We start from the raw sequence: 24,487 nt of genomic DNA on the forward strand, positions 1-24,487 counted from the left end.
GTTTTGCTCTGGGGATTGCTCTCATATAACTTAATTTTCGTTTATATATCTAACAGTATGTAATATTATAAAATTCCCTAGCTTTGTTAATTACTTTTCTTTTCATATTAATAAATATATCAGTAAATGACAAGTTGTGTATTTGAATAAATTGTATAGATTACTTTTTTCTGTTTATTCCTGATGAAAAAATTCTCTCAGGTTAACGTAAAGACCTTTTGGGGACATAACATATATAAAACACACTTCCAGTCGACTCCATCTCTGGCCGATCATACACGGGGCCAGCATTAACGGTCGCATACCGGTGGAACAGGCAAGAAGAGCTGTTATTTGAGTAATATGGCTTTGAATTAGGTCAGATGATGTTTTTTAACATATTCATTTTTAAACGATTTAACAATTTGTAAATATTAAAACATCATTCGGTTCACCTCGGCTATTTCTGCGAGAGAAAATATGCCTCAATTATACGTTCGCGAACGATAATTTGACTGACAGTTCCAATAGCTGTACGTATCAATAAACTTGTTATCCTATATTGCTTCTCGTAATATAATCAAACTATACCACGTGATCTAGGAAGAAAAAGTAGATTTATCTCTGATGTTATTGATTCTTGATATGTACGAAGATGTATACATATTTATTTTAATTAATATCCATCTTGCTACCATTGTGTAAAACTTTAGTACATGCAGTCTGAAGATGGTAGACTCGTATCAAAACATGTACCCACCCATTCTCATGACGACATGTGGCAAAATAGTGTCATATGAAGAGAAATTCAGTTAATTTACTTTTTCACAGAATACCTGGGTACAACCAACATGACGCGGTCCTGTGATAATTTAATTTCAGTCCATATCTTGATTGTCTGATAAGGAAAATCTTAGCAAATTGATACCACATCTTATAATTAAAAGTGATTAATTAATATAGTGATAACAAGTTTTACGGTTTGAATTGTCATTTTGGAAAGGTAAGAAGACACGAAAGCAGTCTTCCTGACCACAAACTGAGCAGATACTTTCATGATTTCGCTAATAAACATTGCGTCTTCCACGACAATTAATAATGAAAATATAAATACCTCTTGCTATGTTTTTATTTTTGTTTTCCGGGGAAAAATCACACATATATAATGAATATAAATGCAGAATTTAAAAGTAAATAGCTACTTATTAAATTTCAAATCGTCTCAGGAAATGTGGAATTCAGGAAGGCAGTACCATCCAGTATATCCTGCCAAAAGACCATGCTAATTAATTGTATTCGCTATCACAAAGACTCGTGTTTGCATGAAGCCATGTACGTCCTTCAGAGCTCTTTAACGTGTCATCGCTGTCATTAAATATGCAGTCTGCAAAACTCGAACCAGAAGATCCTGTCCCTAAAATGAAGGAACACACGTGATTGTTAAATCGTCTATGTCAGTTATTTGTCCTTTTTGAAGAATAACGAAAGTACTTCATTCAAATCGAAAAACAGATTAGACTGCAATTTAGGCCACTTGATGATATATTCCGTTGTAAAGAGAAAATCATGTAGATATCATGAATTGAACTGGTTCAACGCTAAAGACAATACGTGCAATCCATGCCTTTAATTGAAATGCATTGCAAAGATATAGTCAGTCGGTTATATGGATCCGAACAGGTTTGATTGATAATTTATTGCTCAAAGTACCGAATCCTCACTTGTATGATAGTATTACAAATTTCCGTGTTTATGGTTTGTTACATTTTTTCATCATTTTTCTGGCACTTGTCATTACATATAAGTTGAAAAGTTAAATAGTACTTTTAATATTCCTCCAACACAAAATCAGTGCGTTATTTATACAACGTGACACAATGTTCTTTGGGAACACCTTTGATCATATTGTATTTGATACGCTAGTCATTTGCGTTCATATGTATCTTTAAAGATTATCAACTTGTATGATCCTTGATTGTTGGTTTTAACTCTAAATATTAACGTATTTAATCCAGGTTACAATAATTATATATGTGACAAGAGGTGTAACAATCATTCTGCCAATAAATATAAATTAATTTACCTCATGAACGAGGCATATATGCCAAATGACAGACAGACATATGGATGGATATAGACTATTCACTGAATACTTACTCTTTCCTATCGTCATGAATACTGACTACCCCAGTCAGAACGTCTTCAGGTCGAACCGTTACTCGAAGAGTCTGATCCCATTGATTGAGCTGATTTGTGAAGTAGCAGTCGGTTAATTTGTATTCTAGATCGTACAGGAAAAAATGCAAGTCATATATAGCGAAATAAAGGTCTTTGACTGATGAAAGTGGCCTTGCGTGTCAAAGTGATAAATGAAATCTCCTTATGTCATGTTTGATTAGTAATGCACAAAAAGAGTCCATGACTCCACTTCCGTTGTGTATTATTTGTATTAGTAACTCACATTCTTGATAGCAAATGCTGCAGTATTCAGCCAGTCTCTGTCGTTTGTTTCATCTCTGCAGTTGCCATTATTACAACGTTTATGCTAAGATGGGACTAACAGAACTGTAGTTTCTCCAGTCATCGACCTTACAATAGAATTGACATTATGTGGCACGAGACATTCATAATCAAACCCAGTAGCAGCTACTAATAAAATTGTAGAAATAGAGTAAGAAATTCACAAAAATACTGTAAAATCAGAAATATTCGTGGGGAAAGAGTTTTATGACCTAGGAGGCAATGCGCGCTTTCACGGGGATAACGTTTCGTGGGGTCAAAATGGTTACTTATATAGAAAGTACAATATGCCTGTTGTCTTCGTGGATTTAATTTCGTTGATATTTGTTTTGTGGAAAAAATTCCAGTATTTCTGATTTTACGGTAAAAAGATAAAAATAAGAATATAAAAGGTGAAAGCTGGAGAAAATAAACAACCAAACAACATGTTTAAGACGGAGAGGCTTTAAGGAAAACTGGATAATTGTGCATATTGCATGTTTCGGTAACACACATGTCATGGTGCAAAATTTAAAGAGACAATGTTGCTGTTAATTATTGTCGGGGTCAGCATGACATTTAACCATTAAATTTAACGTATGTTTAGACTCGCCATATATTGTTGACTACGAGGGATGGAATCTGTTCTGTCTGGAGCATGAATTGAATTTTAATTATGACTCGCTCTGGTAACGGTTACAACCACATAAGAGTGCAATGTTAACTCAAGGTCAATAGTGGTGACAAACCAGGGAATATTTGAGAAAGCTGTGGGTCATTTTAAACATGTGTCATTAAATTATATTTTTCAGAATAGCTATTAATAACAGCAGCGGTTAAAGAAGTGATCCTGATTGGCAAAGCTACGGGGGAGTCCTAGACGGGATTTGCAAGCTTTTAAAGTAGTCTCCCTTGCGATATTAGTCAGTCCGTGTTTTTTCTGCTGAGAGGAGAAACTGGCTCCGAGATCTGTAGAAAGTACTCTTCGCGTCAAATAAATCGTCCAAGGGACAAAGGAGTCAAATAATTTGGGAGACCCATAGCCGGAGAATAGACAGAGGGTTCCTCTCATGATAAACGAGCGAAGGCTCGGGAAGGCAAACAGGTATTGTCTCGATTGCATATTATATATGTTCTTTAATGTGCGTCTGCAATTAATTGGCCGACAATATTCATTTTAAATTCACACTTCAATTTGTTTTCCTTGAGTTCATATTATATTGCATGCATGCCGTTTGTCTTAAAACGCTAAATGACCCATGTATGATATGAATAAGTTCTGATATTATCTTTTTTATGTAATATAAATCACCGAGTTATATTGGAATAGTCTGACTTTATTGTTACTGACAATTCAGACAATATCAATACAAATTTCATATGGTCTTTTATCCGTACACGAATGTCTAGCTAACGTTTGTGGCAACCATACACACCAATAATCTTACCCTAAATTTGATAACTGAAAAAGATATCCTTCACACACTAACATCACAAGGTTGAATGAGGGTCTGAATAGACGTTTTTACTTCTTAAATAGTTGTAATCGTCGGTGGCGCTCATTTAATAGTATCTCTTCTAACAGGGTAGTTGTACAAAAGAATAGCAAGGCAAAACGAAAAAGAGAGTTGTTGTTGTTGTTGTTGTAGGGTTTAACGCCATTTTTCAGCACACGATAGGCTATACATGGCGGCCAGTAGCAATGGTGAAGGAAGAACCAGGGAAAAAGCCCGGAAAGAACCCCGACCCACGAGAAGCTACTGGGAAGCTGTCTGACATACTCACGAAAAGAGAGATGTATGTATGTATGTATGTATGTGTATGTATGTATGTATGTATGTATGTATGTATGTATGCATGTATGTATGTATGGCTCATTGGATGGATTGATGGATGGATAGGTGCTCTTTTGGTTGGTAAGTTTTGTGATCTGTTTCAATCAAATATAATGACATTTACTTACGATAAGACGAACAACAGTAATAGCTCCATCGTCTGTCCTCGTAATAGTTGTCGTGAACACTCTCGATCCCTTGTATAAAGCCATTTCCACTACATCTGAATACAACAGGTTCGTCGTAGTTATTGACATAACCTGTTTAGAAATTACCTTAAGTTACTATTGTTTCTTCGTCAGATGCATTTTCAAACATAAATAACATTAAAATGTGCCAAATATGAAGTTGGATTTGTTTCCAACGTTAAACTCGCTATCTCTTTTAACGTTAAAGAAACAACGGTCTCGTCGATATAATTTATTTTCTCAAAATAAATATGAATGACGACTTTACATAAAATATCGCTAAAACTACAAATAACAAATAATAATAATAATAATAATAATAATAAATAACGTCCTCATCCACGTAAAGCAAAACTAACATAATAAGAAACGGATATAACATGTAGTCTATTGTATATATTCTTCAGTGATGTCAAGAATATATGAGAATAAAGGTCCATTTATACAAGAGTTTGTTCATGTCAGGGCTATTAGCATGAAAACAGAGGTGTCCCTTTCTATTATATAATCCCTGTACATCTGTACATAAAAGTATTCATATCATTTAGAACTGTGGATCATTGGTTTTTTATTTTTTTTGTTTCTTTGTTTGTTTGTTTTTTTTTTTGTTTTTTTTTTGTTTTTTTGTTTTTTTTGTTTTATGTTGTTTTGGGGTTTTCTTCTTGTGGGGGGGATATATTAAAATCTGTCAACATATCGTGATTATAAAGACCTTTGACTGGACATAAATATCCAAGGTTAATTAAAGGCTACAGGGCCCAAAAATAGAACAGCCAAACACTACTGAAACAGAATAATCGTTTGGTTTGGTGTTTCCTGGCACGTCAGCACATGTACGTTAATGCAATTGGAGTAAAGTGCCGTGCCCAATGATACGACGCCGTAACCGACTTGGGTTGATCTGCACGTAGGATCGCTAGTGTGTTATGTCATTCACTCAGCCACAGCTGCATCTCAGATGGAATAAGAAGTGGCAACGTTTGCGCGTATGAATATCTTATTCAGGTAGCATCCATCCATCCATATATATAACTAAATTAGTTTTCCATGCCATCTTCGCCACCCTTTCAATATTTTATCTTTACTTTACATAACTCCACACGTTATGAGAATAATAAACTTCTGTTCTGTATACCATATGCAGATTACGTTCTGTTGTTTTCGGTTGTACAAAATATGTATTTACAACGAAAGCAATTAATCTGCTGGACAGAAAATTAAGCCAAACACTGAGGTGTAGACAAAACCTGTCATCAGTCATATTATTTGCATAATTTACGCGCTTGCCTGCACAGCTTTGGGCATATAGATATAAAGGTATAAACAGGCATACATACGCCAAGAAAAGTTAGTAATTAATGACGTCATTAAAGAATACAAAAGGTATTAAATTACGCAAAATTCCTAAAACATGATGCTTCATTTTGCCCAATGATCTTACCACTCCAATAACACGTTCGTGGTATGGTGGCAAGAGAAAGGCGGCTGTCATCACATCGAAACTCCCATGTTCTATCCTCGTAATAGTCACTGTGGTCACTCCTCAAATAGGACAGCAGCTTGTAGCCTATGCAGTAAAATCGAAAGTACTCGTCATACGTATAAATCTCCCGCTGATATGGTATGCATATCCCGATCAGGGCCAAAAGAATAACTGCGAAACTTATAGTCTTCATTCCCTGGAAAGATGAGACAGGTTTGACTCTCTCTCTCTCTCTCTCTCTCTATATATATATATATATATATATATATATATATATATATATATATATATATATATATATATATATATATATATATATACACACACACACATGATCAACTCAAGGTAAAATCTATATTAGTTTAATTAATATAAATAATAAAAGAACAATTCAAGCAATTTCTGGATATAAATCTTTCAATTACACTCCTTTCATAAATTAATTTGGCATGATAACCTATGCCAATACACAGGAGCTAAATGAATAAATATGCAGTTTGTTTTATGTTTTGTTTTATTCTTGTTTTGTGTTGTGTTGGCTTTACATGTAAAAAATGTTTGTTTTTCAAGGTTTTTATTTTGTTCATGGTTTTCGTTAAATCATGAGAATATGATTCCTTATGTCAATGGAATAATGTCATGCTGAAATCATGAGAATATGATTCCTTGTGTCAATGGAATAATGTCATGCTGAAGTCATGAGAATATGATTCCTTGTGTCAATGGAATAATGTCATGCTGAAATCATGAGAATATGATTCCTTGTGTCAATGGAATAATGTCATGCTGAAATCATGAGAATATGATTCCTTGTGTCAATGGAATAATGTCATGCTGAAATCATGAGAATATGATTCCTTGTGTCAATGGAATAATGTCATGCTGAAATCATGAGAATATGATTCCTTATGTCAATGGAATAATGTCATGCTGAAATAATAGAGAGGAGATGCAATGTGCACTGTAACATGCTTAATTGTGTAAGTCTGTTTTTTATATTTAGTTTGTTATACTGGGGACCCGTATGATACAGAATAAAAAGTAGTGCCTGTTCACTCTTCGTCTTGTTATTAAAACTAATATCATCAGTGGGTGCAGTAATAAAACCATTCTACATATGTTGCAAAAGTCAGTCTCTCTCTCTCTCTCTCCCTCCCTCCCTCTCCACCAGGAAATAAAAATTACGAATTCTTTGGCATTTCTTTAGACGGTTGCACCAATACATTATGTTTAAGGGTGTTTATCACGGTGGATTAATAGTTGGCTCTAAATTGAAATATGACAGTCGAATTGTGTCACACTTTATACAAAATGAACCATAACAAAAATGTTGTGAGGATTAGTATCTGCAGGAATTTTGACTTAGAGTTATTTTTTTTAAACAGTTTTAAATATTTAACATACAAAGTTTAGACATTTGGGTATATAGCTCCTAGGAAATTGAACTTGAGAATGTGTAATGTGCTTACCATTTCCAGCATCAAACTGTTTCAGTTATTTTCTTTGTGTATCCGTCTTTGATATTTACCCAGATAAGTAATAATTGCATTCACAATTGATAAATTCCACGCGTTACTCAACTACAATTGCCGATAGTAAAGTATCATCATCAGCACGCTGATTTCATTTTATCGATATGAATCAAATTGTGTTTAATGGTAGAACACATTCTGGGAACGAAATGTACCGCTATATTCTTATACAGAAAATGATTTCAGACAATATAAGCTTCAATAAATTCAAAAATATATATAGTTTGCAAAAGAGTCAAACAAATAAAAAGCTTATGGTCTCGTTGCGAAAAGATTCCTCTGGATGTGAAATGATGATTTCTTAACATGAATCGTATCAACTATTTACCTTGAATTGTATGTGATGAAACTTAATCGAGAACTAAATTAATATGATTAAGGACGGGAAAACCTGTTCACCTTTCTACATACCCTATATTTCTGTCTCTAACTATAATTTTAGACAGATTTATTGCTTTGATTTATTGCTTTGACTTATATCATACATCTTCATATGTTTATCTTATCAGATAACAAAGGCTATCGACATTGGCTGGCTGATCAGGAAGATTTTATTCCAAAATACATGTGTGTATGATAGTAACGTTAATGAAGTCAGGGCTTGTTATTTGCATGTAGTAGCAAACATTTTGGATTCTTACTAAAGGAGGCATACAGGTTCTGCACATTAACTTATATTGTAAGTTTTACACATATGAAAACTTGCCTGGCCTGATGTATTAAGCCATATCATCAAAACCAAGCTATTACTTATACAAGGAATCACAATATTTTATAATGGTATAACTTTAAAAATGTCGCAAACTTCTGATCTTCATACACAAAGACGATTCATCAATTATATAATAATCGGATCTCACAAAATTAAAACTGCATATTTCACTTATGCCATTATTAATTTCTACAGGAATAAAGATGCATACAATTTCATTCATTTTAAGAGGATACAAATTATGAATGATTATTGACACTTCTATAAAAAGGCTTTCATCCAGATTGCTCTAGGATAAAAAAGAACATATAGTTTCTGTTTAGACGGTCACATGGTTACAAAGATACATTATAATCGTTGGTAATCAAGAATTAACTAGCACTTAGATCTAACCTGATTATAAATAGGAATGAAACTGCCACATCAGCTTTGCTTCCGATTTTGTACAGCAGGAGATTATGTCATTCAAACCTTTCAATAAATTATAACTTCCCTAGTGAAAAGACACATAACATTTCCTTGAGTAAATAAAGCTGATATAAATCGTGTACTAGATGTAAATGTGTGTCGAGAGCATAATGCGAAGGGACTAGTTATGGTTACTGATAAATTTATTGCCTCTATGTAACTGCTCCAAATGTATTTATATATTTGTACTCAGCGATTACAGCCTTGTTTTCATTCTGTTCAGCATATGACTATCATTTATAGTAAGAGGAGGATTAATTATAATAATGGTTCCTTCACCTAATCATAGTGTAACAATTTTAACTATGCTATACTCAGTATTGTAGGGTTTATACAATATAATTATCTGCTCTTTAAAGCGCCTTCATTTGAGCAAGTGCGTATAAGGCATTATTAATGTAAGTTCTTATAAATGTCTTTCATTATTCAGCATCATCTCTTTGTTGAAATCTTACTTATATTATTGCTAAATTGGACACATGTACATGCACAATTGGACACATTATGTACATGTTAAAGTGGACACACTATGTACATGCTAAATTGGACACATTATATACATGTTAAATTGGACGCATTATGTACAAAATCGGTATAGGCTATTTTGCATATTTGGGAAAATGATTGCATTTAAATGAAAGGACTAAATGTTTAGTATAAATGACCTCTTGTGGACGGTCTGACCTTGGTACGCTAGTTTATGCATTTGCATAGAATGTTAGTCAAACCCTTCATAGCATATGTTTCAACTCTCAAACGTTGATGCTATAAATATATAATGCATGATCGACTCAAGACATGTTAAATTGACAGTAATATTTCATTAGGCCTACATTTTAACCGTGGAATTTGAGGACATCCCCCATACAGACCATAGTTATATATCTAAAAATGAAGGAATGACAATGCAAGATATTGTACATACGAACAGATACCGATATCTAAAGATACACTAAATTGTATTGATGTAATACACTTGATAAACATATTGAGTTTATGTAAGTTGCACACGTTAAAAGAATGATGCACATGATATCTGAACTTAAGTTTATAAACCATGGAATTAGAATGGTAAGTGCATCCAAATATTCACTTATAAATAGTAAAATGGTACTCATGAAAATAGGTGACATGGAAAGCAAGGCAATAAATGACACCTTTAATAAATGGTAACGTTAAGAAATATGAACCTCACTCTATCTTCATTGCGAAAGGATGAACATAAATAAAATATAAAAGATTATAATCTAGTATAGGAAATGTGGAACAAGATAAATGGTTATGCCATAAATATTAATGCAATCATAACGACTTCTCTCGGATTTCTTGCAAAAGTCATAAAACTACAAGATATATGCACCATTCATGGATACCACTTTACCATGTAAACTCAAAATACAATAGTCTTAAAGTTAATAGTGTCTACATTATACAGATGATGAAAAATGTACATCTTTCACATTGTGTATACATGTCGCTTTTGAAGATGCATTATTTGCAGCAGTTTCATTTATCATCTCGTCGTAATTGAAATTAAGCTACCTTTAAAAAATTGGACGAACTGTCATGAAATGCTATAATTGCATGAACTCTGCATCTTTTGCAAGTTAGTGCAGGTATCAATTTTAGGACAGCAATGTCGTGACTGAGATATAAACATCATGGTCATCATACTCAAATGTTAACTTTAGCTGTGCTATTGGTGGAGCTGCATCTCTCTTATTAGTATTAATGAGATTGTTCTGATAATTTAGTAGCATCGTTGGATCCTATGACATGAGACACGGGGAAGGTTTCAAGTGAAATATGATAAGCTAAAGAGCAGACAAAGTCATGTTTTGAAGCAAAATACAAAAATCGATATGAAATAGTCTTTGATACTAATAGTTACAAGAGCTTTATTTCTTACTAACCTCTAATTCCGCTAAATTCTTATTTTTACTTCTAGGATCAAGAACGCAAATAACACATAGTAATGTATAAACAACAAGCATAACACGCTCATTCAGAAAAGAAACACTCTGACCAACATTCATAAATAGCCCACTAATCACATTACCAATAACATCATATAGTGATGATTCAAGCCTTTCTTTGTTTTTTTCAATGAACGTATCATCCTTAAATTCTAACGGCTCAACTCCTCTTTCACCACCACATTCTAAACGTTTTATCAAATTTTCACTTTAAACAGAGCAGCTGTTTTGTTTAAAACAATGCCTAATGATGTGGCAGAAATACAATTGCTACATAATTGTCTTCTCTGCATTCCAGTCAAGTGCGATTATATTAATCCCTTCAATATTTTCTCTAACACATCTTTCTAGTTCTCCTATATGTCCAACTAATTGCGCTCCTTTATTTTCGACATTCTTTAATTGTTCTTGTGATAAAGGGTTTTGTCCTCTCTTTCTTCTATACAGGGGTTCTTTTCTGTTGTACTGAATTGCCGAAGAACGTTTTTGCTCATGTGTTTCATCACGCTGACAAATGTGATCGATCGATCGATAGCAAAAATATATAACATGATATGTCGTAGTAGAAGGAAAAAAAATGGCGTTAGTCTAAACGATGGCTAACGGAGAACCCAGCAGGTGTTTGACAAGTATGAAAGTGACGATGATGTTAATGTGAGGCATAAAGCGCGAAGAATGGTATTATCCCAGACTATTAATAATTGTGGATAGTTTATTATCTTAGTCTTGGTAGCACAAATAAAACAAGCGTGAAACAGATGGATCATCCCTCGTGGTTATGCCAGCGACCATGTCAATAGAGACATGTTGGATAATCTACTAGACAGTTTCGAACTTGTGAACAAATCTGAAAATGGGATATGAGGCCGTGGCGCTGCAAGAATATTTTGCGGCTCGTTCGGTGCCAGCGATAAATATCCAATTTCAAAATCCAAAAAGTTTCCATTCATGTTTCGTTATAAGATTTACTCAGAATCTTTCCAGTCATATAATTGCTTATGTTCTGATAAGTAATATAAGCATATGTTGTGGTATTATTGCTTTTGTTTTGTAATTTAGGTTCTAACCATTTTAAAGCGGATTGTAAAACCACACCGGCTCCTGAAATAATGAGCATGAACGGAATTGCCGTAGCTCGCGTGGATAAAATCCCCGTGTTGGTTCTCGAGATCGCCGATATCGTCATCACAGCCAGCGTCCTTTTATAATATCTGCAAGTTTTCTGAAACACGTACCGTTTGTTACGATAATATTTGTACAGCTGTATGAGTTCCTGTTTGATCTCATGGTAGAGTTGTCGGCTGACAAAGTTAAGGCCTTGATCAGCTTCATCCTCTACTACTACATCGATTAAACTTTAGAATATTACTTCAATTCCAATAAATGTTACGTCAAAAATTGTATTTGCTTCTCTACGCCAAAAGTTCGCCATATAAATTCACTGAGGTTGTCAGGTATGCAACCTGGCATATGATTCGAAAGAAAAGTTAATCCCGTTTTTATTTTAATCATCAGGTAAATTTTGACAAGATCCTCCAATGTATGGGGATTCGCATGAAGGTTGATAAATTCTAAATAATCACAATCTAATTTAGCCTGGCCTGGCCTGGCCTGGCCTGAAATCTGAACATTTATACAGGATTTTACGGAAATATTGGTCGACGTAAAAAAGAACCAGAGGCACAATATTTTGCCTTAAAGATTACTTTTTCGTATGATAATATTTCAGAGTAAATGGTTTCGTGATTTCAGCATGCTTTATAAGCTTAGTTTACATTCTGATGTCGAGTTTTCTTTAATAATATCGAAAACCTCATCCGGTTCATCGTCTTCAGGGATATTATTGGGTTTCATCTTCTTATCGGGTGACGCCATGATTTGCACGATGATGGGTACATCCTGGTAATAAATCCCGGTCTCCTCGCTTGGAGATTCGATTTCTCAGCGATACGATTTTTACAATCCTTTTTCTGATTGTTTCATACATTCGTGCTCATCCTTGTGCTTTTTATCCTTGCATACCACACCGTATTACCTTTTTAGTTGCCGAGATGGCTTCTATGAATGCATGATCTAATTCTGACACGATTAGGTCTAGGATATCCTCGATTTCCCTGGTCAACACGGTTGATTCTCTATCGTTAAAAATGTCGCCTTAGCGCTCCATTTATCAATAGCATCCTGTAATTGTTGCAATCTCATTGCAGCCAAGGACACAAAAAGTTGACAACTTCACTGTCATCAGGATCAATACATTTTCTTGGATTGGTTTTGATGTCCACACGCGTTCCTTATTATTTCCTGTTTTTGTTATAAGCTGTTTTAGCCTTTGCGTCGTCGGCCGCATCAAAGTGCTCAGGCGCAAATAACATCTTACCTGAACCCGAGTGAAAGCAACGATTCCTGTCATCTTGCTATAAACGATGCGGATAAAAGTTTAAATGAGGTCATTCACCGTAAAAAGCTGAAAACAACTAAGTCCCTGGTTAGTGGGTTCTCCCGATGTGGTGTTTAACCCCAAAACACTGTCCTGCAGCGATGCGATGCGCTGATAAGAAAAACGCCTACAGCGTTTATCTGAGTATGACCATACTAGTGCATAATGTTGTTCACATACATTCCGAAATTCTCTCGTGGCGATACTTCAGCTGGTGATCCTGGAAATGTTACAAAAACGTTCCACATATTAAATTTCCAAATGCTGATCTCTGTCGAACATTGAATCTCAATACATCACCCTCATCCCAACCCCACCCGCAACCCGATGTACTGAGTCAAAGTTGCTCATTCGCTAGGCGATGATAACTGAGTAAACGCATAACATGAGGCAAACGATGTAGAATATTTCGACGATGCCTTAGCGATAAATCTGATATAATTGAAGCCTTGGACTTAAGCGATGGTATAACGCCAACATTATGTTTAATTCGACACGCATCCACGGATAATTTGTAAATAACATCGAAAACGTTAGTGACGTAGACCACGAACAATCTTTATTGTATTCCATGTTGAGATTACCTGTCATCAAACCGCTCACCCATGACAGCGTATGATTGGACATTTGCTTGTAACTCAGCGTATAATCATCCTGAAGTACCGATGTGATGTTTAATCCGGTGATTAAATGTCTATTCATGCTGAGGTTACCCGTCATGTGTCACCAATTTTTCAGCGGGTATTCGGTAACAAAGTTGTGACTTGGGACTTGATTGTCGACTCGGACTATCAAATGCCCTTCGATGTCATCTCCAGATTTAGTTAGCATGTAATCTTTGACCTGATTGTAACTCGTCCGCCGATAATACTCAAGGGAAAGAGTTCTAGTATATTTCTGTTTTGCATGTGCGGGATATAAGCCGCGGTGATCGTAGTCTTTTCAGTTTTAAATATTTCACCTGCTTCGAGTATGTTCCATCGAAATCCTTCTGGAGCATTCATGATCTAAATATAAATTAACTTAATCTCACAGTATCCAAGTAACACAACATTTCAAAGTATGACATAAACTACAACTATTACATAATACAAGTTTTCGTTCTTTATTCCTGAATATAATGTTCCCTACACCTTTGGGTCCACCCATCCCCAACCGGACTTGCGAAATTGGTACCGTTGTACCAACTGTGACTGTTTATATTGATTTCTATATCAGGAGTAAATGTACATTAGGTGACAGTTAATGGGTTGCCATACGAGTGTTTCTGTTACAGAGGAATACCTCTACCCACAAAGGAGGGCATGATGGTTGGTGCGTGCAGGTTCTAATATCAGCAGGGGAAGAGTTTCAAATTATCTAACTTGTATCGTCATATTCTTTCTTTATTGATAATTTCACTTGACCTTATGTAAGATAACGGGTTAGCACATTGCGATATGTCTGGTGTATATTTATAACAATCTATATTTATTTTTATATACCTGGATTTATGTCAGGGGACACGGAGTGGCTGCATATTATATGGGAGATCATTAATAGGTCGTCATGCGAGTGTGTCAGCTACGTAAGAATGCCTATACTGACGAAGGAGGGTATGGACTCTGATACCAGAAGATTAAGTTCTTAGTGCAGAACATTTTTCGAATGATGTCAGTATATATATATATATATATATATATATATATATATATATATATATATATATATATATATATGTGTGTGTGTGTGTGTGTGAATGAATGAATTTTGCACGCTAGTGTTAATTTCCTTAAAATTACTCACAACTATCATTATATCCATAAATACAATGTATCATTCAAATCCTTCTAGACGGACGTACATACGCACGGACTCTGACTATTAGTGGGAAAATATATCATCTTAATCTCACTATGTGACAAAGATTTTTAAAAAGTATATTTTAGTACCTTTATTTTTTTTGTACATGTATTATTAAAGATAAACAAGAAAGAAGGAATAGAAAATCATAAACATATAAATGATGTTATGTGCGCGTCAGCAAAGAGTGTTGATCTAGAAGGAAAATAATTTATAGTAGGTTTCAATCACGATTTCTTTGCCATACGGCTTGCTTACCTAAACAAAACACAAAATAGGTTTGTGCCTCTCTGATGCACACTAATAATTTCAGTGTTCCAGCTAGGATTTCAAATGACAGGAGTGCTGACCACGGCATTTTGAATGCATTCGGACAATGTTTCAAGATCAGGGCACTTCATGTGTGAATGGATGTCATATAGTAACAAAAAAAAAGGAGTCAAAATAAGTAACTTCGAATCAACATCATTTACTTCTCAAACTGTAAACTATTTCAAACAATATGTAACTAAACGCTAGGATTCTTCTTTATTATAGGTTATAGGTTTTGGGTCTGTTGCCATTTCATCTGATCTGGTTTCCTTGGTAGGTTCATTTTGAGAGAATCTAAAACAAATACAAATGGTCATTTTACACTTCATGCTCCAATAATATTTATGTATTTCGAAGATTCCAATTTGTGATGAAAATAATAATAAAAACAGCTTCCGATTTCACTTGAGCTTATCCATTTAATCAAATCAGGCCTCTTCTATGGGCTAAAATCTCTTAACCCAAAGTAGCAAAGGCACATACTGATAATCTTTGACCAGTATCTGGCCTATAACTATTCAACAGCTTTACTGTCTGTAGGAGGAGCTAGGAAGGTTTTAAACAAGCCAGAATTTGGCTAAGGATTCCTGTTGCCATACTCAGTGAGGCTGGTAGAAACCAAATTGTGGATAAATGTACTCTTAGCCAAAATTTGGCTAGTGTCTGCAATGCCTCTTAGTATAACTCACATGTGTGGCTGTACAAAACCAAATTCTAGGTAACTATGATTAGCCCAAATTTGGCTATCTGCAACATTGTCCCTTTCCATAATGTACATGTATGACTTTTAGACAGAAACCAAATCTTGGATAAATCTATGCTTGGCCAAAATTTGGCTAGTGTCAGCAACAGCTTTTAGTAAAAGTTGCATGTGTGGCTGTTAGAATTAAAAAGTTTAAAAGCTGTATAATTCGCCTAATGCGAAAGAACACATGTGATCCTTATGTTAGACTACCCATTGTTGCATGCCATTTTAAAATGTATATAATAGATTACAGAACTTAAGTGTAACATTAAAATGTAATGAATGACAAAATACGAAACCATCCCAGTGATTTATATAAGATATTTTTTATACATAAAGTCATGATGTAAATTATTTATTTTACCTCCACCCACCACCATCCCATTCTAATGTGTGCCAACCCTACCATTCATAAATGTGTAATCAGAATACCGTCTAGTGAATACACATTTTCTGAGCTGTAATCCATAGGAAATGAGTAGATTCAAAAAAATAATACCACACTGCTAGTAAATACCCACATTTTTAACAATACTAACATATGGCCTTTAAATATCCTTATTTTAACTGTAAATTTAGAACTTTCTGAAATTGTTTTATTTCAGGAATGCTTTTATAAGTTTTGCTATAAAATGATGTGATGACTTAACCTGTGCACATTTAAAATTCAGTACACTTGACCAGTATGTTCCTGTATATAAATCTTTGTAAGGAATGACTTAATTGGCTTTAACCTTTAGTAAGCCATAAACCTTTGCAGCACTGACATAAAGTACAGTACAGCTAACATGTATAATCTATTCAACCAACAAATTGTCTATGCAATAAGAATGTAAATGAATGAAGGAAAAAACGTTCAACTGATATTATGTCTTTATTTGAATATTTCATAAACAAGGGATAGGCGGCACATATTGGATGATATTATATAGGTCAGATAGAGTAATAAGGAGGAAGCATATTATCAAGTATGTAATCCATTTTATTTTTAAACCTGACATCACATAAGAAATGTGACTCCAGCTTTAAATATAATAGGAAACAAACATAATGATATTTTTGTTTCAAGTTCAAATGTACATGTTCATAATTATGTAAAAATTTTGCTTCTAAATTGTGATATTTTGTAACATACTTAAATCTTAACACAGTTTTATCAGGATATATTCCATATATTATCAGCATTAAAAATTTCTTTTCAAAGATTGCCTGAGGTTCAACTTTTGTGATTTAAAGTCAAGTGGTTAAATACTGAAATTTTTACACACTCTAAAGACATATCTTCTATTACAATTAAAAAATAATTAATGTGACCTAGTGACTATACAGAGATGCTGTTTTACCCATTAATAACGATTCAGTTCTAGAATAATATGTTTCTTCGATAATAATCACCCAATCATGATACTTAGGAGAACTATTACTACCAGTCAAATCCAATGCTCCCAAATTAAAACTCTTTAGCTAAAAGGAGAGAGGATGCAGTAAGGAGGCAGGTCTTACCTAAGAGATCCAACCAATGAAGCTCTTGAGAGTGGTTCAATAATTCATACCTATGTTAAAGTTTTAATGTATATTGCAACTGCTTCCTTTATACGTTAATGTTCTTTTTCCAAAACACATATTTGGTTGTTTGCTACCTCTAGTTCAAACTTGTTTATTAAATAAATTTTGTTGATTTTCTGGATATCTTTCATATTTAATGTTGCTTCTAAACCATCAGCAAATTGAAATTCAAAACTTCCATTCTCAAGTTTCTCAAATGGCTTTTTGTAGTACACGTATGTCCTTTCTTTACCCTCCAGCAGTCCCATGTAAATTGCACCAGCATTGTACTCCACCAGCCCAATAGCTTTTGGAGAGAATAACTACAAAGAAAATCATAATTGACAAATCATTTTGTTCTTTATCGTTGGGACTGGAAAATAAATTATTTACTAACAAATTAACCTTTTGTACATTATGCCTTGTGGATTAATGTTACTTTAAAGATACAACTGTTTTCATAAAAGAAAGTCTATTGACTTTTATGTCCAAATTTCTTAAATATGATGTTGGTACCTGAAATGAATTGTCTTGCGCTGATGACAGTGAAGGAATCAATATAGAGTATAGGATCACATCATGCCATCAGTATTATTCAAGTTTTGTCATACCCGTAGCACTAAATAATCTTTTATTATTGGTATTGGGTATTGATAAACTGTATTTGACATACAACTAGTGATAGAAGAAAAACTCTTATTTTCATTTGCAATTACAGAATGATAAGAAAGCATGTAAATCACAATTAATAAGCACACATGCTTATGAAAACAATTGTGTTGCCAAACGACATTGCATTTTTTAAATGAAGTCAGTCACTTCTAAATCATAATGGTACCTCCACCAGAAAACCCAAGGCAACCAATGTGACGTCTTAAGGCTGCACATACAATATGAATACATTATGACATCTTTGCAGTAAAGCTCTGGACCCATAATCCATGCCAGACAATTATAAGCATGTGAAAATATCATGACAAAGAAAGCATGACAGAAAGTTTTAGCTTGAATGATGCATGCGCTGTTTTGTTTGCTACCATTTTCAAATATTAGAGGAATACAAATTTATTTTGAGAAATGTTATATATAACTGTTTTTTCTCATCACAATATTTACTCAGTTTTATGCCATAGCCTATAACAAACTTCAACACAAAAGCTAGAACTTAAAGTTAATAAAATGAGTTATATCATCCAGACATGTAAAGGTAAATTCAGTCATAAATGAATTTCCCTTACAAAACAAAATCAAAAACAGATTAGCCATACACTGCTTCTCTGCATAATGAGTTTACCTCTCTTAAGCAGGATCTTATAAGACACAGGGCATTTTTGTTTCCTTGTAATTGTGGATGCAGCAAATTAACTATTAGACTATAGTGGTGAGGATCAGATGGTTAGTACACTGGACTCAGGTACCAGAGGATGCAGACATGAACTGCCATGAGCATCACAGGAAGAGACCATGATAATGGTGTACAGTCAGTTCATTTGAGATGTCAAATGGTGGTCTTCAGTTTAGGAACTGTTAAATCCAATGAAAGTCAAAAGTTCCCCAAGCCTTCCATTGGTATTTGAAAATGGGAGCTACTTATATGGCTGACCATGGAAAATCCCAGTGCTTTTATATGACATTACTGAAACCTCCTGACCCCTACCTTATAGGACTATGACCAGTGAGTTCTAACTTGTAGTGTGTTAAATACTAAAATATGTCATTGTAAATGAAATATTTGTATATTATAACTTTGATCCCCTCCTAAGGTAGGTCCCCAATAATAGGACAGTCTCAAAGACCATCATGGTTATTCAACATGTGGGTAGTGGTCACTCAGTACATACACTGGCGCATTAACTTCACTTAGGTTTGCAGGTTTATTAGTACAGACATGATCAATGATAGTTGCACTTTTATCTGTTACTCTAGTTGGGGTGTTAATTAATTGATTAAAGTCGTAGGTGTCAAAGTTACTTATCCAACTTCAAAGGTAACCAAGCTCACACAGTATTTGGAGGGTGTGTTTGACTATCATTATAGGTGTCACAAACTAAGACTGTTATAACCTGATTCTTTGGGAACTGTACCTGAAGTTACAGTCAGCAAGTTAATGGCAACTTGATTCTGTAGTAAAGAGTGGTGCAATTGATATCATAGAATTGGCTTCTCAGTCAAGATATTTGCTTGCTACTCACCCTGAATAAATTTGCATGCTGAATTTTTCTGGCTTACAAATTTGCATATTAACATAAAAATGTATGATATATGAGATTTGGTCAAAACTTAATATGATTTGAAAATGTTTTCAGCAGATATTAGAACAGCTGCAGATGTAATTTGTCAATAAAGCACATAATATAATTCTGTCATTATTGCATGTAAGGATACACATTGCCATTTTGAATATTTTCTGCCAAGGTAAAATGTAATCCCTATTCCAGTATATCTGAATTTTTAACTGCAATACATATCCATAGAAAAACATATTTTGTTCTACAAAAGTCATCACCTTTGCACAACATTTTGCTATCTCCCTAACTAGAATCTGGAGAAGAAAAAAACACTAGTTGATAAGACTGTCTGGTCAAATATAAAAATATACTTACATTTCACTTTTACATAGGTATCAATATCTATGCCATCAAGATTTATGCAAATCTTTTCTTTCCACTGAGTCAAAGACCATCTGTTGAGGAGAGAAATTCCTTACCCTACAAAAATTATAAATGTTTCAGCATCTATTAATAACAGCTTTAGCAATGTTCCTTTCTCTTTACAACACAATTATTATTATTATCATTATTATTATTATTATTATTATTAAGAAATAAAGAAAAAACAAACTTAATACATAACCCTGTCATTTCCATGGAAGAAACCTTCTAATTTTGCTAACATAGTGTGGATCTAGTGTCAGTTAGAAATGTATTTATGGAGCTGAAATGGCCCTCTACAGTGCACAAAAATCTGGTAGGTTGTCTGATTATTGTGTTGTTACATTATGTATCTATCATGGAATAATGGTTCTCATTTGCAGACAATTAAACTTTTCACTGAAATTGCAAAATGAAAGGTCACAAGTTCTTTAATTTGCATGTTTATTTGACACATAAGTATATATACAAATTATTTCAAAATTGTTTCAAGTAGAAATATAGAAATTAGTTTAGTAATTTCCATTTTCTATGTAAAGGGTTTAATCATAAAGTGTTTCACTTGATTCATTTTGAGCAATTCTACTGCCTATAGCATTCATTTAAACAATATAAATTGTACTTACTGTCTCCTGTCACACCAGCCACTACTGTCTCATAATCATTCTCCATTTCATCTTCTTCATGAAAAGCATAAACCGATAACATTCTTAAACTGTATTTCTTCCTGGCTCAAGTGTGAATTACTAAGCTGGCGTTTGCTAGATGGGCATACAATATTCAACCTCTCAAAGCCAATGTGCCTTAGTCCAATAAAAGTCTGTACAGTCCTATAGAACTTCTGACCTTTTGATCTTGGAGTTGGATCACATGGCCTATTACTCTGGCTTTTGATACTAATGGTGATGATGTGGAGCTGTTGAAACTATGCTGATTGGATAATCAGTGTTGATTTGTTGGATGATGCATAGCTTGTTACAATATACTGAGTATTATAAAATAAATTATATAATACTGAAGTTCCCAAGGTCAAAGTGCTGATCTCACAATGTGCAGGCATTATAACCACATACAAATCATTTCTAAATTGTTAGCTTTCCTTTTCTTAGTTTAAGAGCCAATTTTTCCACCCCATCCCCCTTAATTATTTATTGCCCCCTCCCTTACAACCCATTAGTTCCCTCTCTAGTTAGTCACCCCTCCCTTCAACTCATTAGTTTCTTTTCATAATGGACTCTTTGGTAATAAGCTAACTGCCACATGTAAAATATATCTGTAATGAATCAATTAACAAATAGAGAAGGGGGAAGAGTCAGCTATCTCATTCTTTTCCACCTTCAACCAAATAATTTCTTTTCATTAATGGGTCCTTTGGTAATACACTTAAGGCATACAAGTGAAATATCAAAATATAATGGTTCCCTTAACAAATGGGGGCAGGCAGAATCAGCTAGCTGATTCTTTCCCCACTACTACCAGTTAGTTCCGTATTAGGAATTGTCTCTTTGGTATTAAACATAAGGAAATACCATACATGTAACAGGTCATAAAATAAATTCGGGGTACAGTGACAGAATCAGCTAGCTGATTATTTCTCCTTACAGCAATGTGTCTTTTTTATGACTGGACTCTTTCCTAATCTGCTTAATGCCCACATTTGAAATATAATGCAGGTAGTGGTTCATTTTACATAATCTCACATATGGTTTATTTCAAATGAACCTTTACAATTAATAGAGGTTACAATTTTGAACTAATAAAATTTTCAAAAGTCGACACTTACATGGTATAACTGGGTTCATATGGTCTTTGACAGTTTGTGAAAAATGAGGCAGCATTTTCAAGGCCTTGAAAGTTTGACAAAAGTTAGCAGATGACCCTAAGGTCTTTAAAAATATTTGAAAATTGAAATAAACCCAAGCATTTTAATTACTTTCCATAATCACATATAAAATTGTCTAAGGTTGTTAGATTCAAATGTAGTAAAGTAAAATGATAACCCATTCAGTTTCATTTCATCATTAAACAATATTGTAGTATTTTGTATTCATTATGTTCTCATATAACTTGTATACAAAATGTTAGCAGAAATAGGTCTTGGAAATCTATGTTTATGGTCTTTGAAAATCTTTGAATTTATCATTCAGAATTCTGTATAAACCCTGGCATAAGACACAACTTTTAAATAATCTTCCTGGTTCTTCTCAGCAAGCTAACACTACATTAAAAATGGGGACCACTCCAATGGCCTAAGTGGTTAGAGTATTGTTATGCGTTATACTCGAATAAACAGTAACACAGAAAGAGTGAAAACAACAAGCTTTTTAAAATTTAACAAATAATTTATTTTCCTGGAAAAATTCTGTAAAAATGAAAAAAGGAGAAGAACTTATGGTTTCAAGAATCAAATCCAAAAATAATCTAAGAATAATCCACAAATTAAATTGCAAAAGTCCTAGTAACAAATGTTCTAATAATTTCAAGTTCGAATCCTGATGGAAAATCCAAGATGGATGATGATGATGTATGCTGTAGTCAGTAATATGCTTATCTACAGTTCCTTGTAAAAATACAAATAATGGCACTCCAGTGTTGGAAATCCAAATTAAATTTGTAAGAAATGTCTTTCCAAAATGTCTGTGTGAGCACTCCTCAAAATATTTCCGGAATAAAAAGAATTAATCTTTTTGAAATCTAAATAATTTGAAAAAATTATAACTTAAAATCTGGCTACAGCAAAATAACTTGACATCAGTATAAAAAGCCGAAAACTGAAAAATCTCTCTCAAAGCATCTCTATTAAAACTAACAAATATGCGTAATGGAAAAACCGGAATTGTGAAATCAAAAAGGGGGGGGTCACGTGACCGTGTTTGTGCCACGTACACTAAAAATGATCCTGATGACAACCAATCATTTTACTCCAAGAATTAAAAAATAAAAAATTGTTTACATCTTAAATCATGTAGTCCCATCATGACCTTGGAAACAACCAATCCTTTTAAAGGAAAATAGAACTTGTTTATGAAAGTAGATACAAGTTCTCAAACAAGGTCAGAATTTAGATCACCACCTGGTCAAGGTCAAACAATTTTCTGAAAAAGTATCATCTCTAGGGAATAAATTTACATTATAATAGCCTATAATAGAATAAAAAAATTTAATACTGAGAAACAATTAAATTAAAATAAATAGGAATTAAATCAGATATACATAACAGTATCCACCTGTGATGTGAGAGGTTGTGAGTCGAACCCCAGGCTGAGTCTTAGCAAAAAATTATAAAAATGGTGCTAGCATCTGCCTCTGCGTGGGTTCGAGTCTCGGATTCAGCCAATATGGGTATGTGAGAAAGCGTGCCAGTAGCTTCTCGTGGGTCGATGGTTCTTTCCGGGTCTTTTCCCGGGTTCTTCCTCCACCATTAATACTGGCCGCCGTGTATAACCTATCATGTGCTGAAAAAGTCAGAGATAGAGACAGGGAAGGAAAGACAGCAGAAGAGAGAGACAGAGAGAGAAGAGAGTGAAAGACAGATTATTTAACTTTACACACGATAAAAATAATTTGGTACAATCATATTTCTTCCAAGTGAGAACTTAGAATAGTTATATTTCCTCATTTTATATTCTAATTATATATAAAAAATTCCAAGCAAAGTAAAAAAAAAAAAAACAACATATAAGCCCACTTGATGACAAATGGGCATTAATATTTTATTTGGTTAATATGGTGTTTCTAACATTAATATTTAATTTAATATGGCTGGTTTTGAAAACAAATATATTCATTTGCAAGGGGGAATAAGTTATGTGTATGTAATCAATATGATGTGTCCTGTTAGTCTGCTTCATTGTCATTCACTTGATATTAGGGAAAAATTTGTTGCTATTGGCTTACCAACAGATACGCCTAGTCAACCTCCATTGAATGTATTAAGACTGGTTTTTGTTTTACATGTTGTACATCATAGAAGTGGATTTTATGTGCTCTCCAATCAAGAAGTAAGACTTTAAATGATTTTGATTTATAAAAGCAGGCTGGTTTTATATTGTTTTTGTAAGTAAGTGACCTAGAACTCAAGATGTACAAAGTAATTATTGCTAAAAATAGGTATGTTGGGGAGATCCTGTATATTTTTGCATGGTTAACAAGCATTATCTCGTTCTCACTAGAATGAAAGATTAATGGTAAATACATTATTTTACAAACAATTTAAAAGTTAAATATCAACACTTCTATATATGACTTTTTATTTAAAAAACTTACTACAATAGTTTCTATAG

The 24,487-nt window shown here is 33.7% G+C and overlaps 1 protein-coding gene across 3 annotated transcripts; it reads right to left on the reverse strand.

The window, feature by feature from the left end:
* Positions 1–1,090: 1,090 nt before the first annotated feature.
* Positions 1,091–24,222, reverse strand: LOC149773043 (dermatopontin-like). Of its 3 annotated transcripts, none has more exons than XM_089946867.1 (5): positions 24,102–24,222; positions 5,943–6,180; positions 4,442–4,573; positions 2,137–2,260; positions 1,091–1,393 (listed from the first exon to the last, which is right to left on the reverse strand). In XM_089946867.1, the coding sequence occupies exons 2-5, from the start codon at positions 6,175–6,177 to the stop codon at positions 1,351–1,353; spliced, it is 534 nt and encodes a 177-aa protein (XP_089802993.1). In that variant the 5' UTR covers positions 6,178–6,180; positions 24,102–24,222; the 3' UTR covers positions 1,091–1,350. The 3 variants fall into 3 exon arrangements, with proteins under 3 accessions (XP_089802993.1, XP_089802994.1, XP_089802995.1); XM_089946868.1 differs by lacking the exon at positions 24,102–24,222 and adding an exon at positions 8,622–8,762; XM_089946869.1 differs by lacking the exon at positions 2,137–2,260.
* Between the last annotated feature and the right edge of the window lie 265 nt (positions 24,223–24,487).

Source organism: Sinohyriopsis cumingii, unplaced genomic scaffold (genome assembly GCF_028554795.1).
Source record: "Sinohyriopsis cumingii isolate HCF-2022 unplaced genomic scaffold, ASM2855479v2 utg000913l, whole genome shotgun sequence".
NCBI lineage: Eukaryota > Metazoa > Mollusca > Bivalvia > Unionida > Unionidae > Sinohyriopsis > Sinohyriopsis cumingii.

Bases quoted from the DNA above. Each gene is read 5' to 3' on its own strand.
- LOC149773043 (XM_089946867.1), bottom strand. From the start codon at position 6,177: ATGAAGACTATAAGTTTCGCAGTTATTCTTTTGGCCCTGATCGGGATA. The intron at 2,261-4,441 runs GTAAGTAAATGT...TGTACGATCTAG, and splicing joins TTACTGTTGTTCGTCTTATC to AATACAAATTAACCGACTGC. The intron at 1,394-2,136 runs GTAAGTATTCAG...CCTTCATTTTAG, and splicing joins ATTCATGACGATAGGAAAGA to GGACAGGATCTTCTGGTTCG.